Source organism: Tupaia chinensis, unplaced genomic scaffold (assembly GCF_000334495.1).
Source record: "Tupaia chinensis unplaced genomic scaffold, TupChi_1.0 Scaffold000282_1, whole genome shotgun sequence".
Taxonomy (NCBI): Eukaryota; Metazoa; Chordata; class Mammalia; order Scandentia; family Tupaiidae; genus Tupaia; species Tupaia belangeri.
The window spans coordinates 323,105-342,008 of record NW_006159765.1 but is presented as its reverse complement, the minus strand read 5'-3'; the positions used below and the strand labels follow the sequence as shown (position 1 = coordinate 342,008).

Genomic DNA, 18,904 nt, shown 5'->3' with positions numbered 1-18,904 from the left:
CTCTGTCTCTCTCTGTCTGTCTGGCGAGTGCACATGCCCTATAGCGAAAACCTCTCCCCCCCAAAAAAAAAAGAAAAAGAAAAAGAAAAAAAGAAACTTTACCCCAGCCACACTATACAGATCTGTTTCACTGTAGGTGGTTTCTGGGTGTCTTCCTGGACAGTAATTGGTGAGAAGAATAGAATCTAGGGTGGAAAAAATGTTTTAAAAGTGTCAAGTACTTTTTTTTTTTTGGAGAGGTTTTTGCTATAGGGTGTGTGCGCTCGCCAGACAGACAGAGAGAGACATAGAGACAGAAAGCGAGAAATCACCCCCCAGGAGGGATGGTCACACCGCAATCCCTTCTCCTCCATTCTACTCTCAGGATCTTGGGCACGCACGCACAAGCACCCGGCGTGAGTTTTAAGCCACCGGGTCCGGGACATGAACCACGGTTGACTACGTGGGAGTCCAGTGACATAGCCATTACGCTAACTGCTGGTTCCCTAGGTGTCACATACTTTTATAATAAATATTTTTTTCAAATTGGAGTGGTGACTAGCTAATATTAAAAGAGTTCAGGGACCCGGTGGCTTAAAACTCACGCTGGGTGCATGTGCGTGTTTGCCCAAGATCCCTAGAGGAGAATGAAGGAGAGGGTATTGTGGCATGGCCATCACCCTGGGAGGTGATTTCTTGCTTTCTGTCTGTCTGTCTCTGTCTGGCGAGCGCACGCGCCCTATAGCAAAAATCTCTCCAAAAAAAAATAAATAGAGTTCATAGTGCCAGCAGGTGGCATAATAGTTAAGTTGCTGGACTCCCACATGGCTAACTGTGGTTCAAGTCCCAGAACTGATGGCTTAAAAATCATACCAGGCATGTGTCATGTATGCATAATCAAAGTGTTAAGAGGAAAAGGGAAGAAAAGGGGTTGCAGTGTGATAATCCCTTGGGGGCGATCCCTCTTGGGTGTGATTTCTCACTTTCCATCTCTCTGTCTCTCTCCAGCAAGTATATTTGCCCCATAGCAAAATCCTAAAAGAAATAAAAAATGAGGTCATAGTGGTATAGCACATACATAGCAGTCTGAGGAAGAACTCAGAGGTAAAACACAGAGGATGCTCATCACAAAAAGGACAGTCAAGCAGAGCCACTGTTTCATATAAGAATTTTTCTATGTATATATTTCTAATCCCACAGTGACTAAATCCCTCCCCATTGATTATTTTGGTCATCTCCAAAATATCCAAATTTGTAAGAGAAAATTGACATATTATTACAGATAGATAATGGAGAGAGTGTAACCTAACTGGACTTCTCAAAATAATAAGCTATCAGCGACTCAAATGAGGAGAAAATTAAATTGGGAGCACTCTAGACAGTATGCCAATTTAACTGAGTTACGTTCTCTCTCGTATATGTTAAAATGACACTAAAACAAATAGAATGCAATGTAGTATTCAAGGAGGAATATTTCTAAAACAATACAGAATTACTAAGTTTCTAAAATAGAATCGAATTATATCAGTATTTTCTTCTGCTGCTTCATTTATGTTAATACTGACCATATGTGAATTTTCAGCTTACATTTGACATATTATTAACACGTTAGCATATTGGTAGGACATTTCTAGAAGAGTTATGTTACATTATTTTGTGTCTAGTTATTTCTTGTAGACACTGGGCTCTGAGCATGCTGCCAGACTCTTAATAGACAGGAAATCTGTTCATATGCATAAAATAATGTGTCAATAACACATTAATTTATACTTATTATAATTCTATTAAAATGATTAATAGTATATTCTCAAGTACATGATTTGTGTTATAGGATGCTCAGTTAATGTTATATACATTTATAGGATGGACAATTACTGGAATTGTTCTAGAATTAGTAAGGAATCCTGTTTTTACTTCAGTCATCAGATAGAAATAACACCAAGAAACTAAAGAGAAAATCCCATACAGAGAATAGTTAACTTGCTATACAGTTGTTAATAAGGCAATGGAAAGGTAAGATGGACACATTAAAATATCACAGAAGTGGGGCAGCAGGTAGTGTGGTAGTAAATTGCTGGACTCCCACATGGACCACCATAGATTTGGTCTCAGCCCTTGAAAATCCCACCAGGCACATGTGCATGCATGCCCAAAATTCAAGGAGGAGAATAGAGCAGAAAGGATTGTGACATGGCCATTCCCCCCCGGGGGTTGATCTCTTACTTTTCCCTTCTCTGCTCCTCTCCAGAGAACACATGCACTCTATTGCAAAAATCTTTTTTAAAATCACAGAAATAATAGTAGGTGAATGTAATGATCATGAATGTAGCTACCAAAATTACGAGTATGCATTTGCTTGCCATTGTAGCGTAAGAAATTATCACATACTTAGTAACCCACAGCAACATGTATTTATTACCTGACAATTTATGTGAGTCATGAGTCAAGTATGGCTTAACTGGATTCTCTACTCAGAGTTTCACAAGGCTCCATCAAGGTGGGCATCAGATGGCTTTCTCACTTCAAACTCTTCCAAGCCCATTCAGATTGTTAGCAGAATTCAGTCTCTTGCAATGGAAAGCCTGAAGCCGCCCCGTTCATAGGCAGTTTTTAACATGGATGTTTGCTTCCTCAAGGCCAGCAGAAGGTCATGCCTCTGAGCTCACCTAAGGCTTCAGGACTATCTTCTAAGCACATTGACCTGATTTAGTCAGGCTTACCCAGGATAATTTTCCTTTTGATAAATTCCAAATCAAATGATTTGGGACCATAATTGCATCTGCCTTCACTATTGCTATATTCTCTTGGTGAAATGCAAGGCACGATTTCTGGATGTACTTAAGGAGAGGTGATCACAGCAGGTCCTGATGGATCAGAGTCACTTTGGCTATGTCTGCAATGAGCTAAGAAAACAAAGGGAAGAAGATGGGATTATTAAAACTGAGAAGCCTGGAGGAGGTGCTCCATGGAGATGAAACAGACATGGAAAAAGGAAGTGCCAGCTGGCTGGTGCTGGTGTCTTTGAGAGGGGCATGATGAGGCTTTTCTACAAATTTTGGAAGATTTGCAAACTGAATTTAGCTGCTGCTTGGGGAAGAAGATACCTCTGCTGTGGTGAAGACGGAACAGGAAGCCCAAAGGAAACACACAGAAAGGAATAAATGCCTTTCGTCTTCCCCCAGCTTTGACAGAGCCTATAGAGCCAGCTGGCAAGGCATAAATATGCATCACAAAACAAAGACTTGAAGGATGGGTTTGGAGCTAAGAGATTATAGCTTAATAACTGACAGTCTACTCTTTTGGCTGCTCAGCATCTTTACACCCTCTTCTGCATGTATTTAAACTTTCAAAAGCATCGAACACAATTCTTATTTCCACTGAGCAAAATGCAACTAATCTGGGCAAATGAAAGTGTTCTCATCCTCTCCTTAAAATGACGATTACAAAATTTCAACCCATACCGGACTCAACTCTGAAGAAGAGTCATACTATTCACTTTAAGGTTATCTTTATTGCTCCCCAAATTCAGTCACACTTCAGGACCAGCAGTTAGCATAATGGCTATGTTGCTGGAGTCCCATGTAGTCGACAGCGGTTCACGTCCCAGACCCGGTGGTTTAAAACTTATGCCGGGCACATGTGCATGTGTGCTCAAGATCCCGAGAGGAGAATGGAGGAGAAGGGACTGTGGCATGGCCATCCCCCCTGGGGGGTGATTTCTCACTTTCTGTCTCTATGTCTCTCTCTGTCTGGCTGGTGAGCGCACACTCCCTATAGAAAAAAACTATAAAAAAAAATTCAGTCACACTTCAATCTAAATGTAATGTTAACTAAAAAATGCTTGTATTGTTAACATTCAACAAAATGTATTAAGGGGAAAGGTAGAAAAAGAGAAGTAAAACTAATTTATACAAACACTTATACAAATTTATACAAGAATATACATATTCCTGGGGGGGAGAAATTAAATATAACTGTAGTCATCCTTATTTCCTTAACTTCGAGTCAGGCCATAGTTGACATTTACAATGTACTCTTCAATGCCCATTCCATGTTTCCTTTCAGGCAAGATCTTAGCTAGTTGAGGTTCTTTATTTGATAAATTGTCAGTAATTAATTACCTCTCACAGAAATTTATTTATTCATCTTTGCCCTGAGTTGTTATAGTGGAGCCAGACTCTCTAGACATTTCTTCTTTGTCAGTAGCACAGTGCTAAGCTTATCAGCATAATTGGCAGTGGGTGCAAGATAGAAAATGCAGGACAAGGTGCCTTCTCTACCTGATAGCAGTGAGCTTTCTCCTGCTTCCTCCAGTAACACACAGAAGTCAGTGGTATGTACAGCATCTGTGATGCTCAAGTCTTAAAAGTTCCCATGGCAACCCTCAAAGTGGTTTCTCAGTAAATTATGTTCATTTCCCTAAAGATTCCTCAACAAGTTTTGCAGGTACACTAATTAGAAATGTTTTTGTGTGAATTTTTACTGGATTTCTGTGCCAGTTTCCCGGTGAGTCTAGAAAAAACTCCAGCGGCCAGGCTCACGATAAATTTTCTTTGTTTAACAAAAAGAATTACTTTATTTAACTTTATTTATTTATTCTAATTTGACCAAAGAGGGAATGAACGTGTGTGTGAGAGAGAGAAAGTGAGAAAGCAAGCTGCCAGGTCCAGGACTCGAACCACAGTCAACCATATGTGAGTCCAGCACCCTTCACCACCACTCCACCTGCCAGCCCTCCCTGTAAATTTTCTCATCACCTCACCAAGTGGTTTTCTTCTTGCCAGTCTCAGTCTATACTATCTCATTTAACTTATGCACCACTTAATGGGCCAGAAACACACTTTTCCAGTGAAATCTGAACCTCAGCCTTGGAGAAATCCTCTCCTGTATTTGTTCCTTTCTTTGTTACTCTGCTTCAATCTTAGACGTAGTGGCTGCTCTCCATTTCTGCAATCCTCAGAGTTCTCTTAGGACCTGAGTAGTTAAGCCCTGCAAGGCATTACCAGTTACTATATTCTTTATATTGGAATTTCCCTATTCAAATTATTAATATTTTGTGATTTCTTTCTACTGACTATACTTTGACTAATACAGAACTAGTATCAGGAGTGGTCCCAGGAAACATATATGCAAAAATGCAATTAAGCAATTGGTTTCATGGTGTTGTCCTGGGCTTCCTGGGAATGTGGCTGCTGGGGAATCTGAATTCCACATGGCCTACTGCTCAGTTTGAGTCCCACCCAGACCCAGTGGCTTAAAAAATATGCTGGGTGCATATGCCTGGTACCCCAAATCTCAAGAAGAGAATGGAGAAGGGGGATTGCCATGTACTCATTTCCCTTGGGCAGTGTTTTCTAACTTTCCTTGTCTCTCTGGCTTTCTCCGGAGAACACACATGCCTTATAACAAGGAAAAAAAAAAAAAAAAGTAGAGTGTCATTGGTCTTGAGAGTAATGCTGAGTTCTCTGTAAATGGGACGTAGGATGATAATAATCCATGGCATGCACTGGTACCACAATTAATCAGTCTATCACCTGTGGTTGATTTTGATGAATTGCCTACTGAAACAACTACCCTGAGGCCAATGTAACTGCTACATTTGCTTGTCATCGCAGTAAGGTGTCAACAATACCTTGGGTATCAATGGAATTATCTGAGTGCACTGGGAACTTACGAATAAAATAAAAATGACAAGCTTAGGTAATTTAACTCTCAAGTTGTGATCTAAGAACCAGCAAGTGTCTATGACAGACTTAAAATAGTGTCTGATAATTTTTGTAGCCAAGGTTGATGCTACAAAAAATGAAATGCAAAATTAAATTGAGTGAGTTGAAGTCAGCATGTCACCATGTTCCTGTGTGAAAATTAGGTCAATAAATAGGCAAAAATGTGATTCTAAACTTTAAATTGGGAGTATCTATTTGAACTGAAATAAAACTAAAAAACTTAACGAGGTCACCCTGAGCTTTGACTGCTGGTGTGAATTGTTTGCACTTCTGTGTCTGAGAAATTAACCTATTTTTACTGAAACCCTGGAAATATCATAACCTAGGGCAGATACTTTGGAGAAGTAAGCCCTTCCTTCTCAAGAACCACTAGAAAGGGACAGCAAGTGGTATAGTTAAGGTCCTAGACTTCCACATAGTCAACTGCAGTTTGAGTCCTGAACTCCATGACTTGAGACTCACACCATGAATGTGTATATGTGTTCCCAAAATATTGAGAGAAGAATGGAGGAGAATAGATTATAGCATGGACCTCCCTCCCAGGGCAGGGAGGTTGATTTCTCACTTTTTGTCTTTCTGTCTCTCCAGTAAGCACATGCATCCTATAGCAAAACATCTCTCTTTAAAAAAAAACAAAAACAAAAACAAAAAAAACAACAACAAGAAGTACCACCTGTTGCCAGTAGACCAGTAACCAGAGTGAAATATCAGCCTGTTCTTGGTAATCAGTCATACACTATATAGAAGGAAATAACATACATCAAATGAATTACAAAAAATTTTATATATTATATAAACACACTTAAGAATGTATAAAATTTTATATTTATAGAGATTACAAATCAAAAGAATTTAAGATCAGTAGAAAAGGGAACATGTGTGAAGTAGATTCTGAGAGCATCAATGAAAACAAGTAAGGACATACAATATTAATTTGGTTGCACTTACTAGAAGCTAATACCAACTTAATGATTTATACAGACAGAGTTTTAACAATTCACTTGGTTTTGGTGACTTAAAGTTTATCTCAGTTGACTCCAATGTCTAATGAACTTATACTAAAACTAGCATGATATAGAGATAAGAATCAAATGCTTCAATAACCACCAGCTCCTTCCATAATGGTTTATGCAGATGGATCCCACATGACCAAAAGGCTATTTGAACTCTGACCTAGAAGTTGAAAAAAACACACTTGGCTTATATGTGTGGTGGCCAAAATCCCAAAAGAAAGGAGAAATGAAGGAAAAGAGGTTGCATCCTAATCACTCCCCACGGGGGACGGGGTTGCTTTCTTATTCCCCTGTACCTACCAACTCTCTTTAGTAAACACACATGTTCACTGGAAAAATTGTTTTTAAAGAAAAAATATATATGTAGGACTATTAGAGTATTCATCACAAACACACTGTGCATCCCTGTGCTTGCAAATTACATCCTCCAAGAGCATGCCAAGATACTACCTATATTGCTAAGGTATTGAAAAATGCATCACTGAGGGGATTCTACCATTCCTGAAATAGTTTTTGATTTGTCTTTTTGAATATAGACAAGCTTTATCTAAGGAATACCATCACTGAGATGAGTTCTATGGTGTCAATAGGAATTTTCTCATCCAGAAGAGCAGAGGCAAAATTACAGCACATAATTGCCAAAGACAAGATGAGAACATTACCAAAAAAGGAAGGTGGGGAACATAAGGTGATGAGAATGCCTTTGAATAGTGGCTATTTATTTTGGTATTTCTCAGGAATATAATAGTTGGACAGTCTACTAAAGTAGTGCTTGTTCTGTGATAGAACAAATCTCCAGGATCTGAAGACAGAAAACCATACTTAAGTTACTGTAATACAGAATCATCCCCATTGTCTTCCCAACCTTTGTGGCAAAGGTGTTAGTGGAAGCATCTAGGAATTATCCTCTCTCCCAAGAAAGTAATATTACAATCCCATTAAACTTATCAATTTGGCCTGTACCGAAGATAATGACTGTGGATAATTGCAAATGTCATCAGACAGTGACTCCAACTATAACTGCTATGGTATATGTAGTAGTATCTTTATTAAGGCAAATCAGCACATATCTGATATTGAGCTACTGACATAGATGATGTTTTTCTCCATAACACCTGAAAAGGACATCTGAAGCAGTTTGTCTATACCTAGCAAGACCAATAGTACATCTTCACCCACAGGAGTAGTTTCCCACTGAATTCTTCTAGGATTCCAGCCAGCTTTTCAGTGAGTCTCATAGGTCCCATAATGAGTATCTCTCAAGCAGGTTCAACTGGCACCCCAGGGGGCAACTTCCAAGCCAGTTTCAGTGGCACCACTGTCAGCAATTTTCCAGAATTTCTCAGAAGCATCCCAAGTGGGCAGCTAGCTAGCAAGTTTCATTCTGCTTGACAGTCTGGCTTGCTGTCTGTGTCAGCCATTTATGTATTCCTTAGTATTCTACCTGCCCCTTAATAATTATTTATACTATTACTCACCTTTTTAAATCATTGGTGCTATTTTCTCTTTTCACTGAATTATGCCAGAGATAATCATTAAGTTGAGCTATGTGGGCTGTGCAACTCTGAGATCTCATAGGTTAAAGAACTGATCTCAATAGTGTATCCTTCATTATAACTGGACTTCATTATAAGAAAGTGACACAAAGCTCTTCAAGAAGGCTGTTGCAGGGGACATCAGGTGGCATAGTGGTTAAAGCACTGGACTCTGACATGGCTGGATGTGGTTGAGTTCCAGACCTAGAGACTTGAAACACACTGGGCACATATGGGTGCATTCCCAAAACTCCAGAAGGAGAATGGAGAAGGGACTGTAGCTTGACAATCTCCTAGAGGAGTAATTTCTCACTTTCTCTATCTCTGTCTTTCTGGAGAGTACATATACCCTATAGCAAAATTCTCTCTCTAAAAAAAAAAAAAAAGAAGGCTGTCATTCTTTCCGCCAAAATATCTCTGACTAAAGAAAGTGACCTCTGGGACCTCAAGAGATACAAAGTGGGAGGAGTTGGTCCATAAATCATGTATGACAAATATATTCCAAAATCTTAATTTCTAGAAGCTTCTCCATTCCTTTCTATATATTATTCCAGAGCAGTTCAGAAATTTCCATCTTATTAATTTAGGCCAATTGTCAATTTGTGTCAATCAAATTAACTGTAAGGTACTTTTCACATGCATATGCTAACACGTTAAATCCAAAATCTCCAATAAATGTATGCTATCAATAAATGAAGACACATTGTTATATTTTATCTTCCTTTATTTGTTACCCATCTCCATGCATATTCCCAAGGTTTTTGTTGACACAAATGAAAGAAATCTTGCCATTTTTTGATGTATTAGTAATTTCCTCTTGGGTCAGACTCTGTACTTACCTACTAAGCATGGGGAAATTTTTTTTTTTTTTTTTGGAGAGATTTTTGCTATAGAGTACATGGGCTCACCAGAAAGACAGAAAGAAACAGAGAGATAGAAAGTGAGAAATCACCCCCAGGGGGGATGGCCACGCCACAATCCCTTCTCCTCCATTCTCCTCTCAGGATCTTGGGCACACAAGCACACATGTCTGGTGTGAGTTTAAGCCACCGGGTCTGGAACTCGAACCGCAGTTGACCACATGGGAGTTCAGCAACATAGCCATTACGCTAACTGCTGGTCCCAAGCATGGGGAACTTAACCTTAGTTATTGGCCTTGTGGAAACAAAAGATGATCACAGATGTCTTAAAGAGAATGGCATCATCTTTCAAGTAAATTTTATCAGGTGAGGTAGTTTAAAGCAAAGAAATAGTAGGCTCTTCAGACAAAAGATGGCAAACTCCTTCCAACAGTAAGGAGGCCTAGTGTGACTAGGATTACATGATGTTTACCTATGTCTAAATAAATCAGATATCTCTAAGCCTAGCTTCAGGCTCCCACTTCTCAATGGATTCTTTAACCTTCTTACATAACAGGCTTGGTGAAGCTAACAGATACACTTATATTGCAGGTGTGTAACCTACACAGTTTAATTTTGAATTTAATTTTTAGCAGTATTGACTGTACAGTCAAAAGAAATCAACATTTTTAATGGCTTCCATAGATATTGTCTTGTTATTTTGTTGGCAATGGAAATGAGAATTTAGACATGTATTTATCATCAGTATCCTATGAGCACTTCACTGTACTCAAAAGAATCTATTTCCCATATAGTATTTGTAAATGTAATTACTTTCCTAACGGTCAACTGCAGCACAACTTGGTTTCCCCCAAAAAAACTTACCTCAATAGACACTTATAAGAATTAGCCACAGGTGATAGAATTGGGGGACCAGCAGTTAGCATAATGGCTATGTCGCTGGACTCCCATGTAGTCGGCCACGATTCGAGTCCCGGATCCAGTGGCTTAAACTCACACCGGGCACGTGCGCGTGCTTACCCAAGATCCCGAGAGAAGAATGGAGGAAAAGGGATTGCGGCGTGGCCAACCCCCTGGGGGTGATTTCTCACTTTCTATCTCTCTGTCTCTCTCTGTCTGTCTGGCGAGCGCACACGCCCTATAGCAAAAACCTTTCAAAAAGAGAAAAAAAAGAATTAGCCACAGATGATACAATTAATTATGATGGCAATCAATATCATGGACTCCTAGCATCGAATCTTTTACTGTTTAAGAGATCAGCACTACTAAAACGCAATGATAAACTCACTCCCAAAATTTTGTTTTTGAGCGTCTGTGTTCTGGAACCACTTCCAACATTAATTTTTTTAATCATTCAAAGTCCAAGACATAAAACACTGTACTTATTAAGTATAGCAAATTTATATAAGAAATTGTTAACTAACATAAAGTTTTTAACTAAATAACTGAATAGTTAATAAGAAAACACTGAAGTATGATAGTAATGTCAACTGAAGGAATCAGTTATCATACCTAGGATCAGAACAAACAGAAGAGGAGAGAATAAATAAAAATTAGAAAAATGGAGTTGACAGATGGCATGTTAGTTAAGGCACTGGACTCCCACAGCCACAGTTCGATTCCTGGACCTGGAGGTTGACTTTCTAAATTTCCCCTTCTCTATCTCCTTGATCGAAATAAAAAATAATAATGATGAATAAAATTAAATAAACTAATTACTTTTAAAAGTTAGAAATATGTCTTTTATATTAATACACTTTGAATAAAAAAAGGGTCTCATTCTTTCTTATAATCAAGTGATATTTCATTATACATATATATGCAACAGTTTTCAAACCCAGTCATCAGTTTTTGGACACTTAGGTTGGTTCCATATTAATGTTGAGCAAAGTGACTCAAACTTTGAAAGATACACACTGTATATCCTCAGTCCATGTTATTCATTGACATCATAATTAATTGTATCATCTGTGGCTAATTCTTATGTCTATTGAGGTAAGATTTTGAGGGGGAAGCCTAGTTGTGCTGCAGTTGCTCTAAAAAGAAATGTCCTCTCCTAGGAAGAAGTACTAATTAAGTAACACCACAGAAATAGGATACACACAGGCAGACTTCAGAGGGCAAAAAAAAAAAAAAAAAAAAGGATCAAGTCGTTTCCTCATCTTTCGTTCTACCAGTTTCTCTCTAGTACCCTGTTGGCAAAGACTGATAGGAAACCCAACGGCAAAGCAGAAATGTGCCCTCTAAGGTCTCAACTCATGCATCATAAAGCAAAATAGAGTTTTGGTGAGTTTAGAGCAGAATAGTTATCACTGAAGGTCCAAAGAAGAGGTCTTACAAAATCTGCAGCCATTTTAGGTCTTGCATCCGATATAGGGCTTTCTATGGTTCTTGTGTAAAATAAGATTTGGGGGCTTGTGGTGAGGGATTTAGAGTTTTGTTTATACATGTGCTCTTAATTAAAATGCATAGGAAAGAGCATATATGTGTGTAAATTATGGGTCTTTGCTAACAGGCAAATAAAACGAATGCTAACCAATTAAAATAAAAAGAAAATTATTGAATTGATGTGAAATACCTCATTTAACTGAAGAGAAACTTAACCATGAAGATCAGAGAAGCAAAAGTCAAGAATTTCTTGCCAAAATTATTGAATGCAACAGATAAAAATTAAGGCACCAAAAATATTGTTTTGTAACTTTCACTATTATTTTATAAATGTTGGCAAAAATTGGCAAATCAGAAGTTTATTCTTATTTACTCTAAATACATTGAGATAAAAATGTTATTTTATGTCTATTAATTTTAGAGAATACATACTAGTTTTAAAAATATACCTACATAGTATGCGTCATTTAAGTATAATTTAATGTTGGTAAGTTTATTTTGTTAATTCTGCTAATTGGTATGGGGTAGAATTAGCTCAGAATATATTTTTTAAATGTTCTGAAGGGTTTGTGCACTCACCAGAGGGAAACAGAAAGAGAAAGAGCACCCCTTCTATGAGGTATGGTCATGCCGCAACCCCTTCTCCTCCAATTTTCCATCATGTCAGGATTTAGGGCATGCACCTATGCATACCTCACATATTTTTCAAGTTTTTGTGTCCAGGATTCAGCTATGCAGTTGGCCATATGGGATTCAGCTCCTTTAAATACCAAGGCACAGACTGGCCTATTACAGAGTAATTTTTATCTCACTTAAGCCCTTCACTATTAACATGTTCATTTTTAAAATTTTTCTTGTATAGTACCTAATATACTTTTAAATAGGATCTATTATTCATCTCTTAGTGTCAATTACCTGTTTCATAAGCACTGAGCTTTGAGAATTCACAAAATAAATTAGCAGAGCATATTTGAGTGCTTGACCCTAAATATCCTTAATTTAATTTAGTTTTTTAAAAATACAAAGAGTTTTATATAAAAATAAATAAGTAATTTAATTGATGTATACTATTTAAATATAAGGGGGATAATTACATGGATGTACACTTAGCTATATTTCAGTCAGTTGGAAGATATAAATTTAATGAGACGGTTTGGTATTTTATGCCAAACTTGCTAGAGGAGTTAGTTAAAATGTACTTTTGGTTTCCCAATAAAATATGGGGGAGAATATAGTTCAAGACAAAAAGATAACCAATGTACTCTTGCCCTCATAAAACCATCAAATATTCGACTCAAAGCCTTAATTGTTAACTAGAAAATTGGAATTCACTTATTTTTCAAAAGCAGGAAGATTATATAGGGCAATGCCAAGTCTGAGCAATGTGACCGGTGTAGTACAGTTTTACCTAACTTGCTTTCAATGTTCGCTTCTTTTCACTTTAACTTTTGTTTCACATTAAAATTTAATTACCAAGATACAGAAAGGTACACTGGGATCTTCCTGAACATTTTGAGACCAAAGAGAACATTTCCAAAGTAGGATGCTCCTTTTTCAAAATTATTTAATGAGTATATTGGCAATAAAACCATTACTGTTGAGTTCAAAATTAACTGTGACAGTTTCAGAAGATGGTTGCTCTACATTTTAAAAATTTAATTTATAATACAGATAAGAAATTTGAATTAGTATATTATTTGCAAATGTAGGAAAAATGTAATGGTTTTAATCTAGTAAAATTCATTTTATGAAGCTAGTAATTTTGATCACTTTAATGAAATCATTAATTATGTATTTTTAGAGGAAGAAAATATGGGCATACATAACATAGATAATCACCTTAGTTGCAAACTTCTAAGTTGGACCACTATGCTTGAACTTCTCTCTCTCTCTTTTTTTAAAATTTTATATACTCAATCACTGTATAGCACTACAGCTTGTAAAATGAATTTTCCCAGCATAGATACACTGCACACCAGTCCACTAAAAGATACTATCATACATGTTATCATCAAAGACAACCCTCCATTTCTGTGTGCCTTAAATGTCTTGCCTTCCTATTTTTCTCCTCGATTCCCTTCCTCTCACCCTCCCCCTACTTACCACCCTCTTACCACGCTGTCTCCAGTATCCATGGCCTTCTCTATGCCTTTATATCCTCCAGTATTTCTGATTGAACTTCTCTTATCTGGACGTTACATTTTCCAATAACAAATGTGAAAATCAGAAGAGAGTTAAGATTGACTTTAAAAACAAGTAAGATATTTAAAATCTGAGTAAAACTATTTTTCCATTTTAAAAGTTATAAAAAAAAACTGTGCAGCTTTTTTTTCCAATTAAAAAATGTTTTCCCAGACTACAAAATCATCTCAAGTTATATATTTTAAAATTTGTCAAGACAAGGTTTATTAACCTAAAATAAACTAAGATAAAATATATATATATATATATATGAGACGTTTTTGCTGTAGGGCGCGTGCGCTTGCCAGACAGACAGAGTGAGATAGAGAGACAGAAAGCGAGAAATCACCCCCAGGGGGGGTGGTCACACCGCAATCCCTTCTTCTACTCCCTCATTCTCCTCTGGGGATCTTGGGCACGCACGCACACGCGCCCGGCATGAGTTTAAGCCACTGGGCCAGGACTCGAACCATGGTCGGCTATGGGAGTCCAGCGACATAGCCATTACGCTAACTGCTGGTCCCTAAGGTAAAATATTAAAAGAAACAAAAGGGCTTTATTTGGGCTTAAATTTCAGGATTGCACCAGGGCATAGCCTGGATGAGTATAATTCTCAGACATACTCACCTGCTCACCATAGTGTTATAAACCTCAGACTAGTTTTATTTTTTTTTCTGGGGTATCTGACACTTTAATGGCATACTAAATCCACAATTGTCCTATTTTGACAATGATAAACTACCTGGAAAGCACATTTGGAAAGCAGAGTATTATTTCTAATTTTCGCCAATGATATTCCTCCTTTTGAGCATGTATAACTCATGGCTTACAAGCAGGAGAGATGAGGGGAGAGGTAACACTAAATGTTTGGGAATAATTATCCTTGGCTAGCAGGAACACTAATAAAGATAGCATCCATTTGGAACCAGCATATGGTATAATGTTTACATCACTGGACTCTCATGTAGTCGACTGCAGTTCGAGTCCAGGACCCAGCGACTAAAATCTCATGCCAGACACATACGAATGTGAGATTAAAAACCCAAGAGGAGGATGGAGAAGGGATTGCAGTGTGGCCCTTCCCGCTGGGTGTGATTTCTTGCTTTCTGTGTCTGTCTTCCCCACAAACACACATGCCCTATAACAAAAAATCTCTTTAAAGAAATAGATTGCATCCGTTTGAGGTTAGACAGTCTCTGGCAGGTGTCTTGGCAGAAGTCAGGTTGCACTGTTCTCTGTGTGGGTTTAAGTTTCCGGCGAAAGTCTCGAAATAACAGTTCTTGCTATCCAGCATGGTAGCATGAGAAAATACCTCCTCCATGCCCTTCAGAGTAAGTTTAGTCAGGGTTGACATAAATGACTCCATTCTGATTTTTAAAAACTTTCACAGGTCCAAAGTATTATCAAAGAAATAAATTATATCTTATCTTCATAGAATATGGTTATACAAGGGAACGTCAATAAAGAATTTAAAAATTGAATTGAAGTATGAATTTATTGGGGCCAGCAGATGCCATAATGATTATGTCACTGGACTCCTATGTGGTTGACTGTGGTTCGAGTACTGGACCCAAAGGCTTGAACCTCTCACTGAGCATTTGTGTGCATCTGTACCCAAAATCCTGAGAAAAGAAGGAATTACAGCATGGCTATCCTTGAGGGGGGTGATTTCCTGCCTTCTCTCTGTTTCTGTCTAACAAGCATACATGCCCTATAGCAAAATCTGTCTCTTCAATAAAAAATAAGTATAAATTAATATTGTTGTAAAAATTCTCAGAATTCACATTTTCCATCTATTTGTTGAAGATGTCTCATACACTTTTAAGGGTAACAGGATAGTTTATGGCCCAAATTTACTTATAATTTTTAATTGAATGTGGCTTAGAGGAATAACCACAGACATGTGTTTAGTTATTAAAAGATGACATGATAAAAGTAGATAAATGTTCAGGTCAAAGCATTTAGAGTTAATCATGTCAACGATTGTTGTAAGCAATAGGGGTACAAAAAATGAGTTTCTCCTACCTCAGATATTTATTTGTCATCGACGGGCAATTAAATAAATAAAATAATATACAAAAAATATAAGGCAATCAGTCTATAAGAGCTATGAGAAACGTTGAGTGCACAGAATGGTTACATTCCTCAAACCAGGGGAGTGGGAAGAAGATGTGCAGAGGATTTTAAGGAAAGTTTATGGAAGTAGACCGCCTCTTTGACTAGGGCCTGAATGAGCACACTGCATTATCTTAGAAAACAGAAAAAAAAATAATTCCGCGGGGAGAAAGTGTTTGTTTGAAACTCTGAAGTTGGCATTTGGCTATTGCACATATTACATAGTGGCAAAGGTTTCTGCTATTTTATTCATTAATGTATTCAAAGAGCTTGAAATAGTCTCCAGCAGACACACAGCAGCATTCGTTGATTGAGTAAATGTTTTATGAAGAAGTAAATGTAAACAATAATCAAAAAATAAAGACATTTGTATGCAACGATGATACTTTTGTACGTTATTATGAAAATAAAGTTAGTGAAGGAAATGGAAAACAGAAAAGTAAGTTCAGAATAGAATTTTAGACAATTTTTAAAATTTTTTAAAAATTTCATCGAATTAATTAATTTATTTTTAATTTGGCCAGAAAGAGACAGCGACAGAGACAGAGACAGAGAGAAGAAAAGTGAGAAAGAAGCCACCAGGTCTGGCATTGGAACCCTGCTCAACCATGTGGGAGACCAATGCCTTAAACACTATGCCACCTGCCAGCCCCTAGAGAAGTTATTTTAATAGCCAGGTAGAAGATGAAATATACACTTAAAATAGATAAAAGCAAAATACCAGTTAGAAGCCTATCGAAGTACTGAAATATGAAATTATTAGTAGCCATGGAATTGGTGACTAGCCAAAACCAAAACCAAACAAATAAACAAAAACACAAAAAGTAGGGCCCAAAACTCTTAAGACTTAAGTACATGTAGCTTGGAGGAGATATCTTACTTTCCCTCTCAGTGTCTTTGTCTCTCCAGTGAGTACAAGTACCCTAAATCAGGAACCTCATAATTTAAGAAAAAAAAAACAAAACACACATCCCAAGTCCCTAACAGATGAAATTACCAATGGGAAAATATTAAATATATGAATGCACAGTGGATGTGAATTCTAGGGTTTGAGTTGAATAGACCAAAAGAAAAGGGTAGCAGATTCTAGAACGTTCAGGGCAATAGGCTCATCAATCCTTTATTACCCTAGCACCCAAAATCTCACTAACACTATTCACCTTGAGACCATGAAGATTAATTTCTTTGTGAGGTTTATCCTTTTTAATGATTGGTCAGATCTTTATTTATGTCTATAAAAAATTCAAAATTTCTGGACTACTTTTCATCTCTTGTATTGCTCGGGACCACGGGACCAGCAGTTAGCGTAATGCCTACGTCGCTGGACTCCCACGCGCCCCCCCCCAAAACAAAAAACACCCCCCCCCAAAAAAAAAAAAAAAAAAAAAACTACTCAGAAAATCTAGTAGGGCTCATATACGTCACCAACCTAAGTTACAAGTCTCAACTCACACATTTCTTAGCCACTAGTGGATGTTTACTCAGTCATTGGTAAAATCACCTCTCTATTTTTTTCTCAGATTACATCATTTACCTTCTTGCTCTAATTTAGAATCTGTATTTTCCTTGAGCCTTTGAAAAAAAGAGAGTAACTTAAGTGTGCACATTGCTAATAAAAGCTTAATTTGGCTTTCAGACCCAAGCATGCTGTCTCCAGAATGAACGAGGCTTTACTGTCTCTTCCCTCACAGATCATTATTTCACTTCACAGCAATGCTTAAAATGTGCTATAAGTCAACGCCTATTAAAAATAGAAAAGGGAGGGGATGGATGATGACAAAGTGTGAAACTTAATACTCTGTGCGGCATCCCCACATGGGAAGGTTCCCAGTGGCTTGAAAATCACATTGGGTGCATGTGTGTACATGCCTAAAATTCTCAAGAAGAATGGATGAGAAGGGATTGTGGCATGGCTATCTTCTCTGGGGTGTAATTTCTCACTTTGCCTATCTCTCTCTCTCTCTCTCTCTCTCTCTGTCTTTCTCTGGTGAGTACACACACCCTATAGAAAAAACTAAAAACAAAATAAAAATAAAAAATTAAATTCATACTTTTCACTTTTCATACTTTTAAAGTCCCCTCATGTATATGTGTGTGTGTCTGTGTGTGTGTGTGTGTGTGCATTTTTTTTTTTAATTTCAAAACATACCCACCTTTGGCTGCATGGTGCCAGCAGCGGGAGCAGCCTGGAGATACAGAGTCCGCCGGCGAGTCCGTGGACCAGTACGTGCCGCGAAAGTACTTGGCCAGCAAACGCATCATCGGTGCCAAGGACCACACGTCCATCCAGATGAACGTGGCCGAGGTGGACGAGGTCACCGGCAGGTTTAGTGGCCAGTTCAAGACCTACGCCATCTGCGGGGCCATTCGCAGGATGGGGAAATGCAATGACTCCATTCTCTGGCTGGCCAGGGCGGACTGCATCGTCTCTAAGAACTTCTGATGGGAGAGGACCGCGGACCGGGTGGGCTGAGACTTGTCGTAAATAAACAATAAAAACCTGAAACAAAACAAAACAAAACATACCCACCTTTGTTCTTTCTTCCAAATTAAGTATCACAAAAACCTCGGTTTATTCCGTTTAAAACCAGAAATTTTATATTTTCTACCATTTCAGTCTCAGCAATTCATGCCATATAGTCTTGTTAAAGCAAGAAAACTACTCAACTTGACATTTGACCCCTCCTTTATTCAACTCTCCATGTTAACTAAGTGGAGTCTCCCTGCAAAATGCTTCATAAAGCTACCCTCATCTAGATGCCCAAAGTAATTTTTCTTTTGGCTCAGTCTTTCCCACAAGTCTTTGGAACACCCTCTTCATTTTGATATAAGATTTAATAAGATTTAACTTATGAGATTGTAATTCTTAAATGTAAATGTGATCAGATAAAGTCATGCTTAGGGTGAGTCAAGACAAGGACATCCTTCAGAAATCATTGTCGGGATGGTGGCAGAATAAATAGTAAATTCTGACTACCATTTCTTAGGAAAAGTAAATAAGGGCTATAGTAGTTTCCTCTAGCTATACTTCAGTAATAAATAGAACCACAAAAAAATTATTGTCTGCACATCATAATTGTAGGTCAGCATCACATATTGGTTAATAT

At 37.8% G+C, this 18,904-nt stretch overlaps 1 protein-coding gene across 1 annotated transcript in view; it reads left to right on the top strand.

The window, feature by feature from the left end:
• LOC102472107 (40S ribosomal protein S21) overlaps positions 1 to 18,240 on the top strand; it is a 25,818-nt gene extending 7,578 nt beyond the window's left edge. The window contains exons 2-3 of the mRNA XM_006150310.1: positions 7,255 to 7,406; positions 17,971 to 18,240. Of these exons, the coding sequence (XP_006150372.1) occupies positions 7,255 to 7,406; positions 17,971 to 18,240 (422 nt within the window). The remainder of the gene's footprint in view (positions 1 to 7,254; positions 7,407 to 17,970) is intronic.
• The last annotated feature ends 664 nt before the right edge of the window (positions 18,241 to 18,904 follow it).